The sequence below is a fragment of the Catharus ustulatus genome, chromosome 3, assembly GCF_009819885.2.
Source record: "Catharus ustulatus isolate bCatUst1 chromosome 3, bCatUst1.pri.v2, whole genome shotgun sequence".
Taxonomy (NCBI): Eukaryota; Metazoa; Chordata; class Aves; order Passeriformes; family Turdidae; genus Catharus; species Catharus ustulatus.
In genome coordinates this window covers 34,801,293-34,820,476 of record NC_046223.1, presented here as the reverse complement: position 1 = coordinate 34,820,476, position 19,184 = coordinate 34,801,293, and the positions used below count along the sequence as shown (strand labels likewise).

The 19,184-nt window shown below is 42.8% G+C and overlaps 1 protein-coding gene across 1 annotated transcript in view; it reads right to left on the bottom strand.

Annotated features, from left to right (window-relative positions):
- KIF26B (kinesin family member 26B) overlaps window positions 1–19,184 on the bottom strand; it is a 284,770-nt gene that overhangs the window by 10,826 nt on the left and 254,760 nt on the right. The window contains exons 11-12 of the mRNA XM_033054728.1: window positions 16,607–16,769; window positions 12,066–15,492 (exon numbers count right to left, since the gene is read on the bottom strand). Coding sequence (XP_032910619.1) covers window positions 12,066–15,492; window positions 16,607–16,769 — 3,590 coding nt within the window. The remainder of the gene's footprint in view (window positions 1–12,065; window positions 15,493–16,606; window positions 16,770–19,184) is intronic.

Below are 19,184 nucleotides of genomic sequence, written 5' to 3'. Positions count from 1 at the left end.
TACAATCAGAGCAATGGTTTGGTTTAAAAAAAACCAAACCAAACCAAACCAAACCAAACAGTTTTGTAGCTGACACAGGGTCTTCCCTAGGACACAGCAGGAATAAAAAGGATGAGGGAAGCCAAAAACAAAAGCCAGAGCCAGCAAGTTTGAATGAAACTATTAACTGGCTTTCTTGGCTGCAAGTACATAAATGATGCCAGCCAGCAGCGAAGAGATGCCAAATGATGATGCAGATTTTATTTTAAAAACAAGATTAAATGATTTATAGGAATGATTTCCTGCATTATTTATTGAGACTTGAATGTAAATAGTTTCAACATGTCTGTCAGCTTGGTGTTTCAATAAAGGCTAAAAAAAACCCTATCGATATCTGGATTTTCAAGTAAAAAAGTAATGCATAGTTTCATTCATGGGAGTCTGATTCTGTGCTGACTTTGAGAACTATTGATATCCCACGATTTCTGAATACAGCAGTCTGTGCTAGAAAACAGCAGGTCTATGTTAGAGACAAGTAATTAACCTGTAAATTCTAGCTTTAAAATGGATGAGAATGGTCTATTGGAAAGCCTAGTCTACAGAGCTTTTATTTGGATACATCTGAGATAACCCAATGCAAGAAAAAGAGAGCATAGCCAGAGCTGATTTACAGAGAGTTCTGGGCAGACAGGGAGCTCTACAAGGCCCCTTTATACCAAACAACCTAAGACTGCCATCCTATGACACTTATCATAGTTGTGTTTATTGCTCAAACTGCAGCCCAGCAAAAAAACTTATGCCAGAACAAATGAAGCCTTACAAATACCAGCAAGCAAGAGTTATTTTAGTTCTGCGGTACCAGTCACTGAAAGACAATGTCAGCATTCCCTTACCTTGAATGCATTTCAGTTAATCTCTAGATTAAACTGCCTGATCAAGAGAAGAGTCAGATCTTGATAAAAGGAAAAGCAAGACCTGACCCATTACTATAGCTGAAAACTGAGAGCAACGAGAGAGACAGTTTGGGAAGACCCCAACAAACTGTGATTCTAAGGGTGACCCTTGTCAGCAGTGCTAAAGAAAGGTAACCAAATGCTGGGAGCAGCTGCATACTTGAAGGGAGGTGAGAGAGCATGCTGAACTATATAATTTTATTACATGCAGGGAGAGAGCTGAAATAGGCTCAGCCCCTCCTGGGAAACAAGTCCTCTGCTTGCCTTGGTGGGAAGGGGCCTGAGTATCATCCTAGTGTCTCTTAAGATCAAAAAGATTCAGGCATTAAATATGTTTTTTAACACTTTTGAGGCTTTTGGCCAAGGTGTCTCACAGAAAGAGTCTCTCAAATTCTGAGTGTAAATACAATCTCTTTGCCGTTCAACAACTTTTAGAGCCAGTCATATCTACAAGCATCAGATCTGACCTTCTGTTTAATGCACCCAGTGCTGTTAATTATTTTTTCTTTCTACCCCACAATAATGGTCACATCTCCTTTCCTGACATGCCTTCAGACTAGCTCTAGCATTTCAAGGAAGCAGCTGAGCAGACTGGAAATTCCTTCTGCCCAACTCTCCATGCATGGCTGGATTATGACTAAGGTAGTGCCTTTTTCCCTGATGTTTGATTTTCTTCCTCTTTTTCCCACTGTGGCAGTTAAAACCAGCTTCTTGCACTTTTAAACCACCCCACTGGAAAAACTCTATCTCCAGCCAGAGTCAAAGTATAGGTCCAAGACTATCTGGAAATGCAGGTGGATGGTTCCCATGCACGTTTCCACAAGAACAGCTTGGAGCAAAGCAAAACAGATTGCTGAGGAATGAAGTAGAGGAATGATGGTAAAATTTTTTGCATTTCATTCCCATTCATATCCATTTGGCTCAATGGGAAGCAGAAGCCTGTGATCTAGAAGGGCTCCATCCTGAGGCTTCCTTTAACAGAGCTTAGCCCTTGGGAGACAGGCAGCTGAGAGTGCAGCAGCAGCGGGAGACATTAACTCATTGTGTTTTTCTAGCCAGAGCTCGTGTCTGGATTGCCTGGGGGTTATGACAACAGGACAGGCTGCAGCTCCTGGTGCACTGGGGCAACGCAGCAGGGCAGAGCTGCCTCCCACAGCCACCTTCCCACCCCTTGGCAGAGGGTGGGGCTCCTCTGGGTCAAGGGGCTCCTCTGGGACACAGGCAACCTGCACGAGGCTTCCAGGGGGTATAGCTATGTGAGATACAGAGGAGAAAGGAAAAGGGAGATGTTGGTTTATCTGCGCCTTCAAGGCTGACACAGGATGATTTATCTGAGGTATAGAGTGCTTTGAAGAGAAATTAAAATGAAAGATCTTCTTCCTCTTTCCAGTGCAGTAAAACTGGATCTAGTTTGTTCTTAACATGCACTGATTAATAGGCTGTTTATTAGCCCAGGCACAGAAAATAGTGGTGCCATTTGACAGGAGACTCCTGCCACTGATCTCTCCATTTAGTCTCTGGTTTTTATCTTATTTTACTTTAATTGGGATCAGTAAGTAGGTACAGCCTAAGTAGAGCTTTGGGGTAAATATCACAAAGCAGCTGACAGCTCGCTCATCCATAACAACACACAACAATTAGATTGCTAAAATTAATACAGTTTTCCATTCATAAAGAAAATATCCACCTGAAGTCCCAAATTTATTGGGTGCACTTGATGGAGTTAGGATCTGATCAATTTTGACTGTGTAATAAATAACATGCTTTGTGGGAATTACAGCACACTACTCCTTTATTCCCCATGTATGACTTATGAAGCAAGTGGGCAGCCAGGGAGCTCAAGAGGAGCACATCTCAGCACCCTCCCACCTCTCCACCCTGGCAAAATGGCTGACCCTCCCACCATGTAAACAGAATTCATTCCTCCATTCAAAAAAGAAATTTATACCAAAAATCAATCTGAAAGAAACCCAGTAAGATGAACCCAGGGTAAGATAACTTCATGTTCATTTACGACCATGCAGTATGTAAAGCAAAATGCCATTTGCTAAATGCCCTGAAGGATGTGTTTTTCACTTAGTTTGAATTTACCCACTCTCAGAATAAACCCTCTTGAACCTAGCTTGAGTGTGAATAATAGCCATGAAAATACACAGGGTACAAGAATTGCTTCTGCTAACAGATTTATTCCTCTACTTCAAGCTACAGGTTAAGATTTGGCCAGGTTAAGTTTAAGATAAAGAGAGTAGCACAGGAGTGAAGGTATACAGTGTAAAAGTAGATCTGACTGAAGAATGGCACTGAAGCTACAATATATTTCAGCAAAGGTAAGCCCAGAGGAGCCTTAAGGTATGAGAAATGCAGACCAAGATATGTGAGGGTAACTTTAAGAATAAGAAGGCACACTGACCTCAGAAAAATTGCCAAACTGCAAAAGGATGTGTGCTCATAAAAGTGTGTGTTGACCAGGGTAAAAGTTCTAAAAAGTCTGGTTTTGCTTAAGTACTGTATATTTTGGAGTGTTCCCCTTAGGCTGCTTTCCAAGCACACATTCCAGATTGAGCATCTTTTCTGTGAAAAAGGTAAAGGCAAAAACTGCAAGTACAAAATCTTAATGAAAAATGGCTTGATGCGTATCTCTTCTAAGCAGAGTATGTCCAAATGGGATCCAAAACAACTGCTCTTCTAGAAATTTCAAGGTGTTTCAAACAGAAAATGAAACTTGATATAACTTGATATAACATCATTTCATAAATTTATACTGTGTGCTCAAAGGCAGGATGCAGAGCCAAAGCTATTCACAGCATTTAATGTTACGGGATGTAAAATGCCTTTCTATACAGAACTTGTTCTTCGGCACTTTGGTTTTTCTCACCAGACAGTCCAAGGAAATTACAAAAACCAGACCTGACTAATTAGAGCAGTACCCCTAAGGTCACACTATTCCTTCTGTGGCTCCAACAGCAATAGCACCAATGTCAGTTGTAGCATCAAACTTTTCTTACTAGCAAAGATTATCTATCCTATTTCCTCTGCTGCTCCCCACTGTCTGACAACAGGGCTCCTGCTCTGTTTGAGTTCAAAATGTGATTCTGACTTTGCCTCTCATTTCCTAGTGGGATCTGCCCTTATGGTCAATTGTCCATGACTGAACCAACTCCTCCCACTTCCTTTGACCTCCTTTCTCCTAGTTTATTTTATAGTGCACTTTGCCCAGTGCATAGCACACAGCTATTCACTTCATGGATTTTCATACATTTTGCACAGTTCCCCTCCTGAAGGGGAACTCATTGCCAGTATTTTCAAGTGGAAAGCCCCTCTGATGGTGTGGGAACTTCATCAGAAGTATTTAGGGTGCCCATCTTGAGGTCTGTACTCCAAACACCAAAGAACCAAGGCCTATATTGCCATAAAATCTAAACAGCAATCACACATCCTCACAACTTTACACAGATTGCACAGAAAGGACCATGTTGCACCCAAACACCTGGAATAGGATACACTGAGAGGATCCATCATTCAGAAGAAAATTTTCTATGTCCATCTCACTGTAATATAATTCAGGCAATATTCAGTATTGACAGTTATGTAAGCCCATTGTTGTGAATTGATAAGAAGTATCAAGGACACTTGAGGCAAGAAATTACTTGTTTCCTGTTTATCAGAATAAAGCAATGCTTTTTAATAATATTCCATCCACACCTATGGCAGATATGTTGTTTCTCTACTAGTAAAAGTAATACACTGATGTATAGACAACTTCTATTTTTTTTTCTATCAACACAGTTCATTTCTATCTACCCAGTTTACTTCTTAACCTTGCTTTCTGAATGATTGTCTTACTTTAAAAGAAGCTTTTCAGGGCAGTTTAGAGCTGGTGAATGAGCACTGCTGAAACCAGATCAGAAAGCAGCCCTCCTGCAGTATGGCAGGTTGACAAGTAATCTGGGAGATGCTCCAGGGAGGATGCACATCACCCACAATTCCTAGCAAAGAAAACCCAACCAGAGTCTCTTCTAAACAATTCTCTCTATTCAGGATGCATTTTGGTTTAACAGGTTTGTCAGCATTGTGGCATTATTTAAGTAGCTGACTTTATTACTACAGTACTTCATTGAAGAGCTGCTCCAGTCACTTGGACAGCAAAGGCAGAGGCTGGAGGGGGAAGGGTTCTAAAGGCAGAATATTAGCTCCCAACAGGACAGTGGTGGAGGCATTCCAGTGAGCCAATTCTGTGGCAGTGTCAGGAGCAGGTTTTATTTACACCCAGCCTAATGGTGTACGACTCAGTCATGCATGTTACATGGAGCCTTCACTGCACACAATAGCCTGCTGCCACTTCCTCTATTAAATCATTCCTATGTTCATGTGGCTGAAAGCTCAGTGCTGGCATGCAGTAGTCAAGCGTGTAAAAAATTATTACTCTGATCCCTTTCAACACAGATTTGCTGCATGAAATGGCCTGGCTTTGACCTGGGAAAATCAATGCTGTTGTTTTAATGAACAAAAAAAAAAAAATTTGAGCTGAAGCCTGCACTTCCCCTCCCTCTACTCACCCCAGAGCTGTCCAGTCAGCAAGTCACATGCATAAAGTGATCACCTGCATGCAAAGCATTTACTCATATAATTCTAAACATCCTTTGTCATGGTAAAGGCATAATACGGGATATCAATTAGCTACCACCACTTGTAAGCAAGTTAAAGTAGAAATGTTGGAGGTGCCCTACAGGTTTCTGATACAAAGGGAATTTTCAGCTCCCCAGCTTTTCTGCCTTAGGCACTCTAAACATGAACCAAATTCCTTTTCACTTGGATTCAACAAGAAAAGCTCAGACTCTCTTTGTTGGTGTTTTATTTCGTCATTATCATTTTGGCCATGTTTCAAAATGTGATGCTTTGCAATATTGGTTGGAGACAGACATTTATAATTTACAGTCCGTAGATTCAGCCTCTGGCTTTTTCTGCTGCTTTCATAGAAGAGGCTACCAGAGAGTAAATATGTTCAAGTATAGAGTTTTCAGGAATGTCTAAATCTCAATCTTTAAACCATCCCACCAGTGAAACCCAGAGCACACTAGCTTGAGAAAAAAGGATGCTAATTGTAGATAATTAGTCATGTCTTAACAGTCTATCTTTTTATTAAAGTGTTTAAAATCATGTAGCAATTTGCTCTTCTTTGGTGTTGAAAGTTAATACCGAGAAAGAGCTGCAAGCAGTCATGAAACTTTACTACAAATGTCATCAAATGCTGAATCTTTAATTATCTGTAGTCAGATAGTTCCCCACGCAAAGAAGATGAAAGCACGTGCGCGCGCAGACACACACACACACACACACACACACACACACACAAATCCTATCCTGGACTGATAAATGCAGGGTTCTCCAGATTCTGAGACATGCAACCCCAATTCAGGGCACAGCTTTAAACTTCAGGAATTCAACCTTCAGAATTTTCCCCCAGTCTTTTTTCTACTTGGCCTGACTTTCAATAATGTCTCTTAGGTTTTTTGTATTCTGATGTTCACTGATACTTAACATTCAAGAAAATGTTAAGAATCAGTGGCCCTGACTGACCCAACTGGAAAGTGCTTTACTGAGAAGGACTTCATGCCCAAAGTCTGACGTCTTTGAGCTGCCTCACATCTTTTTCTCATGCCCCAGTCCCAGGTCTGCTCCCATGAGAGGGCCTGTGCACACCAGCGGTGAGGCAGTGTCCACACCAGCACCTGCTGCTCACCTGCTGCTCCCCCAGCCTGCTTGGGCCACTCATCACTGCCCTCAGTGTTTCACCCTGCTGGCAGAAGCCCCAGCACCAGAAAAGCTCCAAGCTCAGACTCAGCCCCAAGAAGTCTCAACTAGGAGAGTCAAAGGACACACTCCTTAGCAGAAGTCTGTCCCATCTCAGCAGAGGGCTGCAAGCAGTGGCAGACTGAAGCCTGTAGGTCTAACTCAATGTTACATGGGATGGGGAATTTCTTAGGTACCCAACCCTACCTCACAGGGAACAGGAAAGAAAAAAGCTTAAGGAAGATCAGTGAAATCTCCGTAAAATGCCTTGTTTATGATGAATGATCTCAGAAACCCTCCTGTTCTGTTGTTTCTGGGGAAGATTTCCTTACAGAGAGTACTGAAACACTGTAAGGGACTGGAACCTGTAAATATATGTAGGAAAGGGCAGAAAAAACTAGAAACAACACATTTATGCATGTAACATGAAAATGCAAACAGGACTTGGCTTTACTGGATAAACCTCATTAGAGCCTGGACTAATCCTTTGCTATTACCTCACAGTGGGTGAGACCCAGACTTAACAGCAAGGTTCCCTCTCCAAAATCCTCCAGCCATGTTTTGCACTGAGAATTATTTTAAAGCATTCTCCACATACATCCAAACTAAACTCAAGAAAAGTTGCTAAAAATCAAACCAGAAGAGCAAAAGGCAGATAGATAATTCTTCTGATCCAAGTACCTTGCTGTTACTGGATTTTTTTTGTACCAGCATTATATACTTTTACGAGCTGGTAACAAGAGACCACAGAAATTACAAGAGTTGCCCAAGGTGATCAAGCAAACCAGCAGCACATCAGAGAATACAACACAGATCTTGCAAGCCCTAATTTGCTGCCCTGCCTGCCTCCCTCTTGTATCTGTTGCACCCCTGGGATAGAAATATAGCTTTGGTAAAACTTAAGTTCAACCAGAATGCGCCTCTTGATCACCTACAGGAGTATGTGTTATAAAAGCACCCTTATCCCTGCCTTTCCATGGAGTGGCACTGGGCCATCACACTTGGAATTTCTGAAGATTTAAAAAACAATAAATAACTGCCGCAACTTGTAACTGTACAAACTATGCCCTAACACTTCAGTGCCTGCTAAAGACAGCACTGCTTACCCAAAAGAGAGGAGGCTGGAGTCAGACAGAAATATGGCTGAGATGCCAATTGTTTCATGCAGGGAAGAGCTAATGGAGTGAGCAAAGAAATCAAAGTACAACGTAGTTGTAAGATGATTGTAGGCAGAGAAGGAAGAAGGGCCTGCCACAAAAACAAAATAACGAATGGACCTCTGTTTTTCCATTGCTCAGCAAGGGCAGAGGAGGATGGATGGCAAAGCCAGTTGTGGTTGAGGTTAGGAGCTGAGTGTGTCTGTAATTCAACCCTGGATCTGGCTTTCACTTGACTGAGGGCATTAGGCAAGTCAGTAACACTCTCTACCTTCATTTCTCCATCTGTAAAATGGGGTCTGGAATATTACTCACACCACAGTGTGGATTAAAGAGAAGCTATACAAAGCATTGAAATGTACAACGGTAGATCAGGGCTAAAGAGCTTTGTTTCTGCCACAAACAGTCACTTTGGGCCAATATACGCTGATATGATGTTACAGAACCAATGTTAGCTGTTGGGAAAATGGGAATGTTTATTAAATTCATAGGTTAGGTTCAGGGGAAAGGCTTACGTGCTTCATGAAGCAAACACATGATTTTTCAATAGGTACCAGAATGCAAAAGGAATTTTTTTATTATTACTAGTTTCTTCTAATTTTTTACATACACAATTTTGTACTGCACTGGCTGTGAATTGTACAGGTATCCAGGCACAGCCCAAAAATTAACCTTAGGCTAACAGTGAAGGATATGAACTACCTTTATACTTCAAAAGCTGTCAGTGTAGGTCTGATGCTTCATGTATGACGTTCAGGGCAGAAGCACCTACACACACAAATAATGCACTTAAGAGCACTGAAAGACAAGATCTTAATCTCAAGAAAAAAATTATGTCTCTCCAATGTGTCAGAACTTCAAAAGTAATTGTGAGATCTTCTGGTGATTCTCTTAAAGACTCTTTATAGCTCCTTTTACGGGGGCCTTGGGCTGATTCATGTTGATCGTGTCTGACAGCTAGCATTTCTGTTAATAATAATCATAAATAAAGTGGACAAGGTTGCCTGACCTGAAATGAGCATATCTATAGTGCCATATCCATTACAGCACTGTGGATCTGTGACCACAAATCAGGAAAGGTCCAATGCTCTTGACACTTTGTATTAAAATAATATCTGTCTTTTAAGATCTCAGAACCTTTGTGTGCTATCTTTTTCATTAAAAAGTATTCCTTAAGAGATAACACTCAAACTACAAGAAAGGAGATGCTACAGAGGATGAAAGATTGCAAAACTTCACATTTTTTCATTATACAATAAAAATACATTTGCGAACAACTCTATTCTCCCTTATATCTTAAACCCTCCTTCATGTTCTCCTGCATTGAACTAATAATCCTTGTTTTATGCCATCATAAATCTGCTGACATGTGAGAAATTGTACTATTATCAAACACATCAAAACAGAATTATGATTTCACTGCTGCAGGACCAAATGCAAACAGGAGCTGGGTTATATGAAAGTGAAGCCTGATTAATTTCTGGGCAGTGGTTTTCTGCTAGAAATAGGGATGGTGGTAAAGACTGAGGTATTTTTAAATTTACATAAAACCCCTGGTTGCACTTATACAAAAGTAATTCCAAATAATACAGGAATTACTCACTGATATATGGAATCCCTCTCAAAAGTAAAGTATCAGAGATGATACACTGAGAATCTCTCCACATCAGGGGACATGCTAAATTAAGAGAGAAGCTTTGTAAATTACTTTAAGGGAGGTCAATGTGCCAGGCTATGCTGAGTCCATGGGGTAGGCAATTTCCAAGGACACAGACAAGCCCTTCACAGAATACCCTTCACCCCAGAGATTCATGTCCAGCATCAGGCAGGTAATTGCAATGCTGCTGATGAAGGAGAGAGGAACCAACTCACAACCACAGAATAAAGAGATTAATCTCCTGGCCAGCAAAAAAAAAGGTCTATTTGTGGAAAAACATAGGTCAAATGTTACACAGCAGTAAAAAAACACCAAAACAAGGACCCCTCATATTCCCTGCTAATGAAAAGATTGTACTTACACCATCACTTGCTAATTTTGCATATGCGCACCCTATGACAAACCAGTGTTCCACCAGGTAGGCTCAAGGCCTCTTCTTTCCTGGTGTGTCCTCCAGACTGCTACAAGAACAATCTTAAACCTGAATGTCAAATAGATCTCTCCTTCACAACTCCCTCTTCAAGCCAAAGCTGTGAGCCAAAATACAGTCCTGGTATAAAGTGTGACACACACACATGGAGCCTGTTTGTAATTAGAACACCACAAAGACAATGCTTTTGTCACTCATATTTCCAGCCTTGTCCAGGCTCCAATGTTCTATCAAAGCAGAGAGAAGTGAAAAGAAACAAGCAGTTTTGTGAGCATCAGAGTAAACAAATCCTGGTCCTCTAGCAAATCAGTTTGAACTCTGCAGTCTAAAGAATCCAGAGGCTCTGCCTGAAGTTTTCTTACTCGCAAAGGAAGATATTTTACTAAAACACTCTGAGAAAGCTTCAGGCAGAGCCTCTGGATTCTTTAGACTACAGAGTGTTTTAGCAAAATATCTTCCTTTGGGAGTAAGGGGACATACTCTAGTATCTAATCTGTTCCCTCATCTGTACAGCTGCCTGTTTTCACAGAACCTGATAAACTTTTCCATCTAAATGACCAGTGGAAAAAGTCCATATTAGATTGGCAGATTCTCCACAAGACACAATCGAGTTGTCAGTTTGCACCCACAAATGCCATCTCTGTGGACAGCTTTGTTTTCCTTTTCCACAAGATAGAAATTATCCTGCTCTTCATTGCAAGTTATTATTAAAAAGTTTATATTTGAAAGGGGTTTTCAGAGGCAGAGCTCCTCAGAAAGAGGACAATCAATTTGGTACCACTTAACTGAAGGGCTAGGAAAAGAGGTTTTCTCAGAGGATGCAAAGTTAACTTCAGAGATATTCAGTCATTTGGTCTGGGCTTGCATGATCAGGTACAATCAGCTATGCATTTATGGATGTTGTTTTAATAGCAGTTATCTATTGCATTCACATCTGAGATGCACATGTTCTTTCTGGTACCACAGTCAAGAGCATAAAGAAAGGGAGAGTTATGCATTACTCTGTTCACTGGAATTGAATTCCAGAGGGGAGTATCACGGCAAGTGGAATGGCTGGAGAATTAGGAATGCTATGAGAAAAACACATTTGGACAGACACAGCTACTGTAAAATAAATAGCTACTGACATTCCACATAGCTTTGCCACCAGGTCCAATGAAAACCTGATTTTTTTTTCAGAAGTAGATTAAGAAAGACTAGCACTACAGGTTGGGAAAACAGTATCCAGGAAAAATGTGAACTGACCAGCTCATGAACTGATCCCATCCCTGTTCTGCAACTTTATGAAACTTGCTCTAGTGGAAAGAGTTACCTGCACTGACTCTTGACATGGCCCAGGAGGTTCTTGCTATCTAGTTAAAAAGTCCTGATGGAGTAAGAAGCTACTGGGGATTATGTCGGAACAAAGATGAAGCCTTCCCAATCCATTCCATGATCACTAAAAAAGTTTCAGATATGAAAGTGCTACGGTGCAGTAGTTACCATATATTGTTCTTAATATTATCTATTATTTGTTATCAATAAATTTCTGGGAAAAGGAGCCACAACTCAAAAGGCAAGAGTCTGAGGTACAGGATAACATCTTTCAAGGGGCATGGACATATTTTTATTCCATCTTCTACGTGGGGAGAAGGAACTCAGCAGTGGTTTCAGATGTAGGGCATCTTGTACCTTTGGGCATCCAGAGCAAACAAGGAGCAGAAGTGGGCTCACAAAAGATACAGCAATTCAGCAAGACTGTGATCTTGGGCTGGTGAAACATACATATTAGAGAACCTTACTGGAATCAAATCAGAAGAATATTTGTATAAATAAATACTTGAATGTGGCTGTCACTGGCAACACTAACCAGTTTTTGTTCATCTGAAGTAAACCTAAGTGGAAGAGGTCAGGAGGAGACTCCACTGCAAAGGCAATACAACCACACAGGAATAGTGAATTTTCCAAAACAAGGCAAAGTCTAGGATACTTACCATGTCCTTGCTTCCCAGCTAAGAGATGGAACTGGTATTTAACTAGCTCACCCTTAGGGCCAGTATGTCCCCTGCATACTAACCTGCTTTGGTCTGCACCCCTCTTAGCCACCACCACAAGCTCACCTGCATTTAATCGCTTCTTTGGGGTTTTGAGGCTGCGGCACCTGCCGCTGGCAGAGCTGCTGTTCTCGCTCATGGAGTCCTGCGCTGAGGAGGCGCTGCCCGTGGCCTCGCTGTCCCTCATCATGCTCTCGTAGCCGCTGCTGCCCCCACTGTGGTAGAAGAGGGCTGTTTTCCCCATGGCAGGGGGCAGCTCCCCGCTCAGGACGCTGCTGTTGTCGCTGCCGTGGCCGCTGCTGCAGCGGTGAGGTTTCCGAGGAGGGGTGATCTTGCTGTAAGGTGAGGGCAGCATGTGAACAGCTGGCTTCTCGTCTCCGGGAAGGGCCCCGCGCTCGTCCGGCTCCAAGCTTCCCTGTACGCCTCTGGCACTGGTGCTCCCTTGGAGCAGCTCTGAAATGCGCCCATTGACAGCTCGGAGGGGCAACTTGGAAGCAAGGCTGGAGCCCCGGCTTCTGCCGAGGGACTGCATTGACCAGGACATGTTCTTCCCACTTGGGGGCAAGCTGGAGCTCTGCCCCATGGACTGAGGCAGGGACTTGGTGGAGAAGCTGAGCGTTTTGGTGGCAGAGGCAGAGAGGCTGCGGGCCTTGGGACTTGCCAGCAGGAGCTTGCTGACAGCAGAGATCTTGGACTGGCTGGCTTTTGGGGAGGCACCTGCAGACTGAGAGAGGCCCGAGTTGGTGGGTGAGGACATGGCACTGCGGCTGAGGCTCCTTCCAGCCCTAGGCATGGTGGTGTCTCTGCCAGGGCTCATTCTGGAGCTCACAGAGGACAGACTTTCTGCTCTTTCCAGCGACAAACACTCGTAGTGGCTTCCTGAGGACCTCCCTAGGGAGTTGGTCCTGCTGGCGAGCTGCTCCAGCTTGGCACTGAAGAGCTTGCTGCTGCTGTTGTTGATGTTGCTGTCTATGCCAGGGCCCTTTTGTTTGGCATTCTGCTCCTCGGGGAAGCTGGCCAGGAAGGACACAGGCTGGCTAGAGGGACTGCTTGTGGTGCTGCTGGCTGCACTGTGCTGGGGGCTGGCTCTGTTCTTCTGATCCAAGCTCGATTTTCTCACAGGTGGCAGAGGAGGGGTCCCTTTGGGACGAGTAAGTATGCAGTGTTTGGGAGAGGCCATTTTCTTGTCAAGACTAGCCTTAGAAAACTGGGGAAGGGCAGGAGAGCTGACTCCACTGCTGTCAGTAGAAGTAGGATGGAGATGACTGTCAGATTCCTCTACCTTGCTTGCCTTTGGGAGCCCTCGAGGGAGGCTACAATTCTTCAAGCTATCACTGGAATGAACAGGGCTTTGGGTTGCAGAGCTGGATGCTGCCACCTCACACCCATCCACAATTCTTTTTAGACTGTCAGAGCCTGGGGAAATAGAAGTGTCCCCACTGCTGGTGCTAAACCTGTCCACAGAGGACTGTTTTGTATTGTGCTCAGGCTTAGCTGAAACAGCGACTGTATCAGGCCTTGGTCCATCACTGCTCCCAGAGCTGTCCTTTTTAACATCATCTTCTCTCTTCAACCAAGGGTCTTCAAATTTGATAACCTTCTTAGCAGTGGGTTCTTTCCCTTCATGGTGATGAACAGCCTTTGGGTCTGCAGTTACAGCGGGTGCAGCATCATCAGCGTCTTGAGCTTTGAAAGAATTAACAGCAATACATGGATACACAGTAATGTTAGTCTTCATTGGGATGTAGCCTTCACAGCTGCTAAGACTTGCTGTGTTTTTGATGGTGACAGTAGTTTTGCCTAGAGCTGATATTTTACAGCCTTTGATGGGTGGCACTTTGCCGAAAGCCTCCTCCCCCATTTCCGACAGTATAAGCATGTTGTCAGCCACTGACTTCTGTTTGTCACTTACACAAATCATGCTGGCACTTTGTATGGTGCTTGCAAACTCGGAGATGGGGGGTTCTGCCATAGCTTCCCCATGCCCGTAACACGCCTGGGCTATGAAGCTGTGGCACGACTGTTCACCGTCACTCCCCGTGCTCATTTCACTCAACCATGAGCTGATTGATGAGCGCCTGCTGCCATCATCTTGAGGTTTGTCATCCAGACTCAACTTTGGAAGAGGAAGGAACTGTGTGATGCTGACTTCAGACACAGGAGCTGCACTGGAATAACATTCAAGATCTTCAGAGATGCTGCTGATGATACTGACTGGCCTAGAGCCAGAGGCCAAAGCCTGCACAGAGCAGTCACTGTTAAAGCTGATGATACTAGTCGGGCGCCCATTGTCAAGGACACCACTAATGGTCAGCTCTTCCACAAGGGTGAACACAAGCTCATCCTCTCCATTCAGCTCCAATGGCTGCTGCACAGTCACCATGGTTGTGCTCAGAATCTCCTTCTTGGATTCTGGGGAAATGCTTTGCTGCTGATCTTCATTGAGAACGGTCTCTTCAAAATCCCCATTGTTGGACGACACTGACTTTTTCATAATCTGAGGGCTCATGCCTACTGGCGGGGTCCGGATCTCTGGCTGTAATAAAGATTCAGTAGATGTCATGGCAGCATCCTTACTCAGGGGAGCTGGAGGGGGAGTGGAGCTGGGAAGGACTCCTTTCTGTGTATACACCTTGCACCTCTGGGAAGGAGAAGTTGGTGGTTTATACTCAGATGTCTTTGAGAGGCTTGCAATGCCAAGCCGGGGTGAGCCCATTGGCCGAGGTTTGCCTTCCACAAATCCACAGGTGTTGAGCCCTTCTCTACTGCTCTGCAAGCTGGTGCTGTGTGCTAACTGACAAGAGTTAAGCTCTTTACTGGAGCTGCCTGTTACACTTCTGGGAGAAGAAGGAGTCGAAAGATTGCTAAGAGCTCCAGAAGGAACAGGGGAGTGATTTCTCCTAGTTTTGCTGGGTGTTGTATTTGTATTTTCCTTGGCTTCTCTATCAGGATGCTGACATTCCAGCATCGTATCTTCCTTATCTGACTCTGGTAGGTGGCTAAGCTCTGCCAGCTGGCTTGAGACAGCACACTTAGACATCTGGTCTGAGCTAAATTGAGCAGGCATCTCTTCAAAGGGAAATTTGTCGGTCTCTTCACTGCCATCTATGCAATCCAGCCTCTCCTGGAGCTCTGCAAAGGTGTTGCATTTCAGGCAGTCTCTTTCAGACGTGCTAGGCCCTGATTCACTAACTTCCTCCAGCCTGCCCTCATTTTTGGTCTTTTGCAGAGCAGGAACTATGGGAACAAAATCAGGTGGACCCTCGTTATCTGTCAGTTCCTTGTCAGAAAGGGCAGTGCCATTGGGGCCAACGTAGATCACCGTGTCACACGACTGCTCACTGCTGGATGAATAATCAGGATCACTTGATAAATGCAAAATAGGGAAGTCTGGGTCCACAGTGTTCCTAGAATGGAAAGGCCTCAGCTGGGTTGGCCTCCGCATCCGGCCCTCCTCACAAGAGCTCTCTCCTCCAGAAGAACTTGATGTGTACTGCAACGTGAGAGAGAGAGTCTGTGACATTTCAGCATTGCAAGCTGCTCCCTGCACAAACTGCATACAAAACAAATTCATGGTCACATATGAACTGCAAGATCTCTAAACTAAGGCACAGTGCTCTGAAGATGCTTATCCATGGCCCTAGAGCAAACACATAGCTATGTTCAATGGAGAACCCAAAGTCCCAGCTCTGAGTCCCACTCAAAATTATAAGACTTCAAAAAAAAAAAAACAACAGTACTAAAAATATGGATTAAGATACCTCTCTTAACTGAGCCTGGTCAAGGAAATCAGATATTTCAGATATTTGGCAAAGACTTTGCTGATTTTGTGTGTGTATATGTACATTTGTGTACTTGAACAAAAAACTCATTACATATGACCCTATACTGCCAGTGTGTGGAATTATATAACATGCACTCAGAGGTCTCTGGAGACACAGTGCTCTGATGGTGTGTGGACTGAACCATTCATTTGTCTCTCTTCAATCAATTGACCAAAAAAGCTTTTGTTAGCTTGCCTATTTAAATTAAATGCATAAAATTCACTCATTCTGCCCAATTCACACCATAAGTTGCACAGAAACAACCAGAATTCTCTAACATAAAAATGGATATAGTCCACTCTACTTCTTGGAAAATCTATCACCCATATTTAGAAGTAGTAGAAATAAAAAGGTCCTCAATGCTGGCATTGGACACAATTGTTCTGCATTTATTTTGCTTCTACTCTCTCTGCAAAGCATAGAAAATCTAATTCTTAATTAATCCAAATTTTCTTTAGTCTACAGCAGCTTCACTCCTTATTATTTCATTAGCACTAAGAGGATAATGGAAAATAAATGCTCACTGATCACTATATTATTAAACAAGGTCAGCTTACAAACCTGCTACAACAGATGTGTCTGAACTTACTCCTCTGCAGCTGAAGCATTTATCCCTCTGATACTGCTCTCTAACACTTGCCTAGGACTGGGTACATACAACACATGCACTTTGGAACTTATTACTGATTTTGTTACACACTGCTATACCCAGTCAATGATCTTTCACGATCCTTCTTCCTCCGTCCTCCATCATTATAAGAAGGGAGTTACACATTGTCTTACCTTAGTTTTCTTTTTCTTCATCCTGAGGACCCTTGAGGCAATCTGGATGGTGGAGAGTGTCTCAGCATAGTTCCCTGCAGCAGCTGAAATGTGAGCAATCATCGTGGTGCGGCAGTTCATATTCCCCAAGGACTCTCGGAGCAACATGGTCAGCTTGCTGTCTCTGCAAAATAAAATTAATTAAGGCTACATTAGCCAGCAAGGTTTCGCTTTGGCCACCATGATGTAACTTGGGTCTTGACAAGTTATTTTCTCCTCTTTTTAATGGAATCCTAATTAGCTTCCTTCCTCAGGTTTGCACTATGTTGTGCAGCTGAACATGCTGCAAGATCCTAGATTACAATTCAAACTTCTGTCTTCCCACTTCCCCTTTTCTTTCTCCTTTTGGTTTCAGCCTTCTCCATTGTTACCATTGCCAACAGAGAGATGCAGACCAGCACTGGAGACTGTTAAGAAGCCACAACAGCAAGCATCAAACTGCTGCTCTTTTGAAGTGCACAGTGCTCAGACAAACCCTGGCCCATCTCTGGGGGACAAGAGGGTACTGGATTAGATTAGAGAACACAATTTTTTTGTTGCCTTCTAGGGCATTGGGTAACTTGATATTAATAACAGTTAAGTCACTGAAGTCAATTTTGGATGATGCTGGTAAAATAAAAACCAATCAAGTCTTCAAACTTCACACAATTGTTCTTTCATATTAGATTTTTTCTTTCACTGAGGCAGAAATCAAATTTTCTGCTCTTGCCATTTACTCTATTGTTCAGCATCAGATAGCTTTTGAAATGCTGATGCCTTATGGGGCTGTCTGTGACTGGACTAAGAATATGAATTTTAACAGAAAAATGATGTATATATAATACTTTTGAGGTGGTCCTGACTAATCCTGTAGTCAGAAATGCACAATATACAATTTTTAAAGAGACCTTTAAGCTCCATGGTGCAGAGGTCAGTTGCATGTTATTTAGGAAATAGCATTCTCTTGAAGAGAGTCTCCTCTATGCTAAAGGTTGGGAACAAAGACAGCAAGAGCCTGGTATTTGTTTATTACTAAAGGAATAGCATTCACTGTTGTAATGATGGTGATACTTGGAGTGGCCATGGACAGATTTTTGGGGCTCACAGTTAAATACCTGCAAATGACCTATGGTGCATGTATGTTCTTGATCATTCATTTGAGATTTCCAGCTCACAGGAACTCTGCATAAAGCTGCAACTGCTGGGAACTGAAGCTATGCCTGCTGGATGGGACTGGTGGGCAAACACCAAAACTCCTGGACCTCTCTTTTTGATTGAATAAACAACAGCATTTGGGCTGTATATTTTGATGCAATAGCTCTGGAGAGTTCTCATCTCCTGAGGCTTCTCGTACTTCCAGTTTCAGCTCAACTACAAATACTGAAAATAAAACATTTTTTCTTTCAGGATTTCTGCTTCCATCTGCTCCAGACACATTGAAGACATTGAAGACAGTCTAGTGTCCTTGAGAAGCAAACAAACATCCATAAAGACTATACTGAGACAGTCTCACTCATTTCACTTGTGACCTAAGGCTGCTTTGAATCCACAGATCCAGAGTTACTAGGCTGCTGTGTCTCAGGTTAGTGTCCCTCCTTTCCATCACGGAATAATTAAGATGTCAGATTTTGTACATCAGTTACTGCAACTCCAATGCAGAGTAACACAGAAATTATTAACACCTCCACAGAAATCAATAACAAGCCTTTCATTTGCCAATGCTTCTATCATAGCAAAACATGAGACGACAGGGGAAAGTGCAAAAGAATACATTCTAAACATGTTGGTCTCCTGAGAATGCATTACCCATGCAGCCAGCATCAGCACTGAGGCATGGCTCTCCTAGAGGTATATGCATTAGGAATGTAAAATAATCTGTGCCATCTGCCTTGTACTGAAATACCCACTTGCAAGAAGAATAATGATACTGAAGAAATATTTATTTACAATTCATCCTCTGACATGGATGGGAAATAAAGGGCAGATTTGTTAAGGATTAAAGCATGAACCTCTTAGTAAAAAGCCCAGCTAGCACTGATTTCAGAGTTTGTTCATTCAGCACAGGCTACGTCTTGACTCTCAACTTCACCTTCACCTCAAGTTACTACTGTACACTGAAAAATAACATAAAGATGAATAAAGTTACTAAACACAGATTTTTGTCAAATCTGGACATTGTCATAAGGCAAGTTCAGCTGTTCAGGGTTCACTGACCTCTCACAATAACTCTCACCTACTAACTTCTGAAGGAAAGAATGAAAGAAAATAAAAGAGAATGTAAGACACAAAAACGTGTGGCCTAATTTTTAATTCACTCTATCCTCTTCAATTAAAATATTGGTAAAATGTTCTGGATGTCTCCCTGAAATTTGCTTGACAGTCAGTGTGAGACACAAAGTAGATGCTTTGTTCATCTGAGTGCTGACATGATATTTCTGCCTGAAAAAAATTAAAGGCTATGAATTATTTCATTAGGTCATTTGTGAGGTGTTATTTGGAAATGCAAAATTTCCTGTGAAAGCAGAGGTTTTACAAAGAGGAGGTCTGGACTTCTGCACTG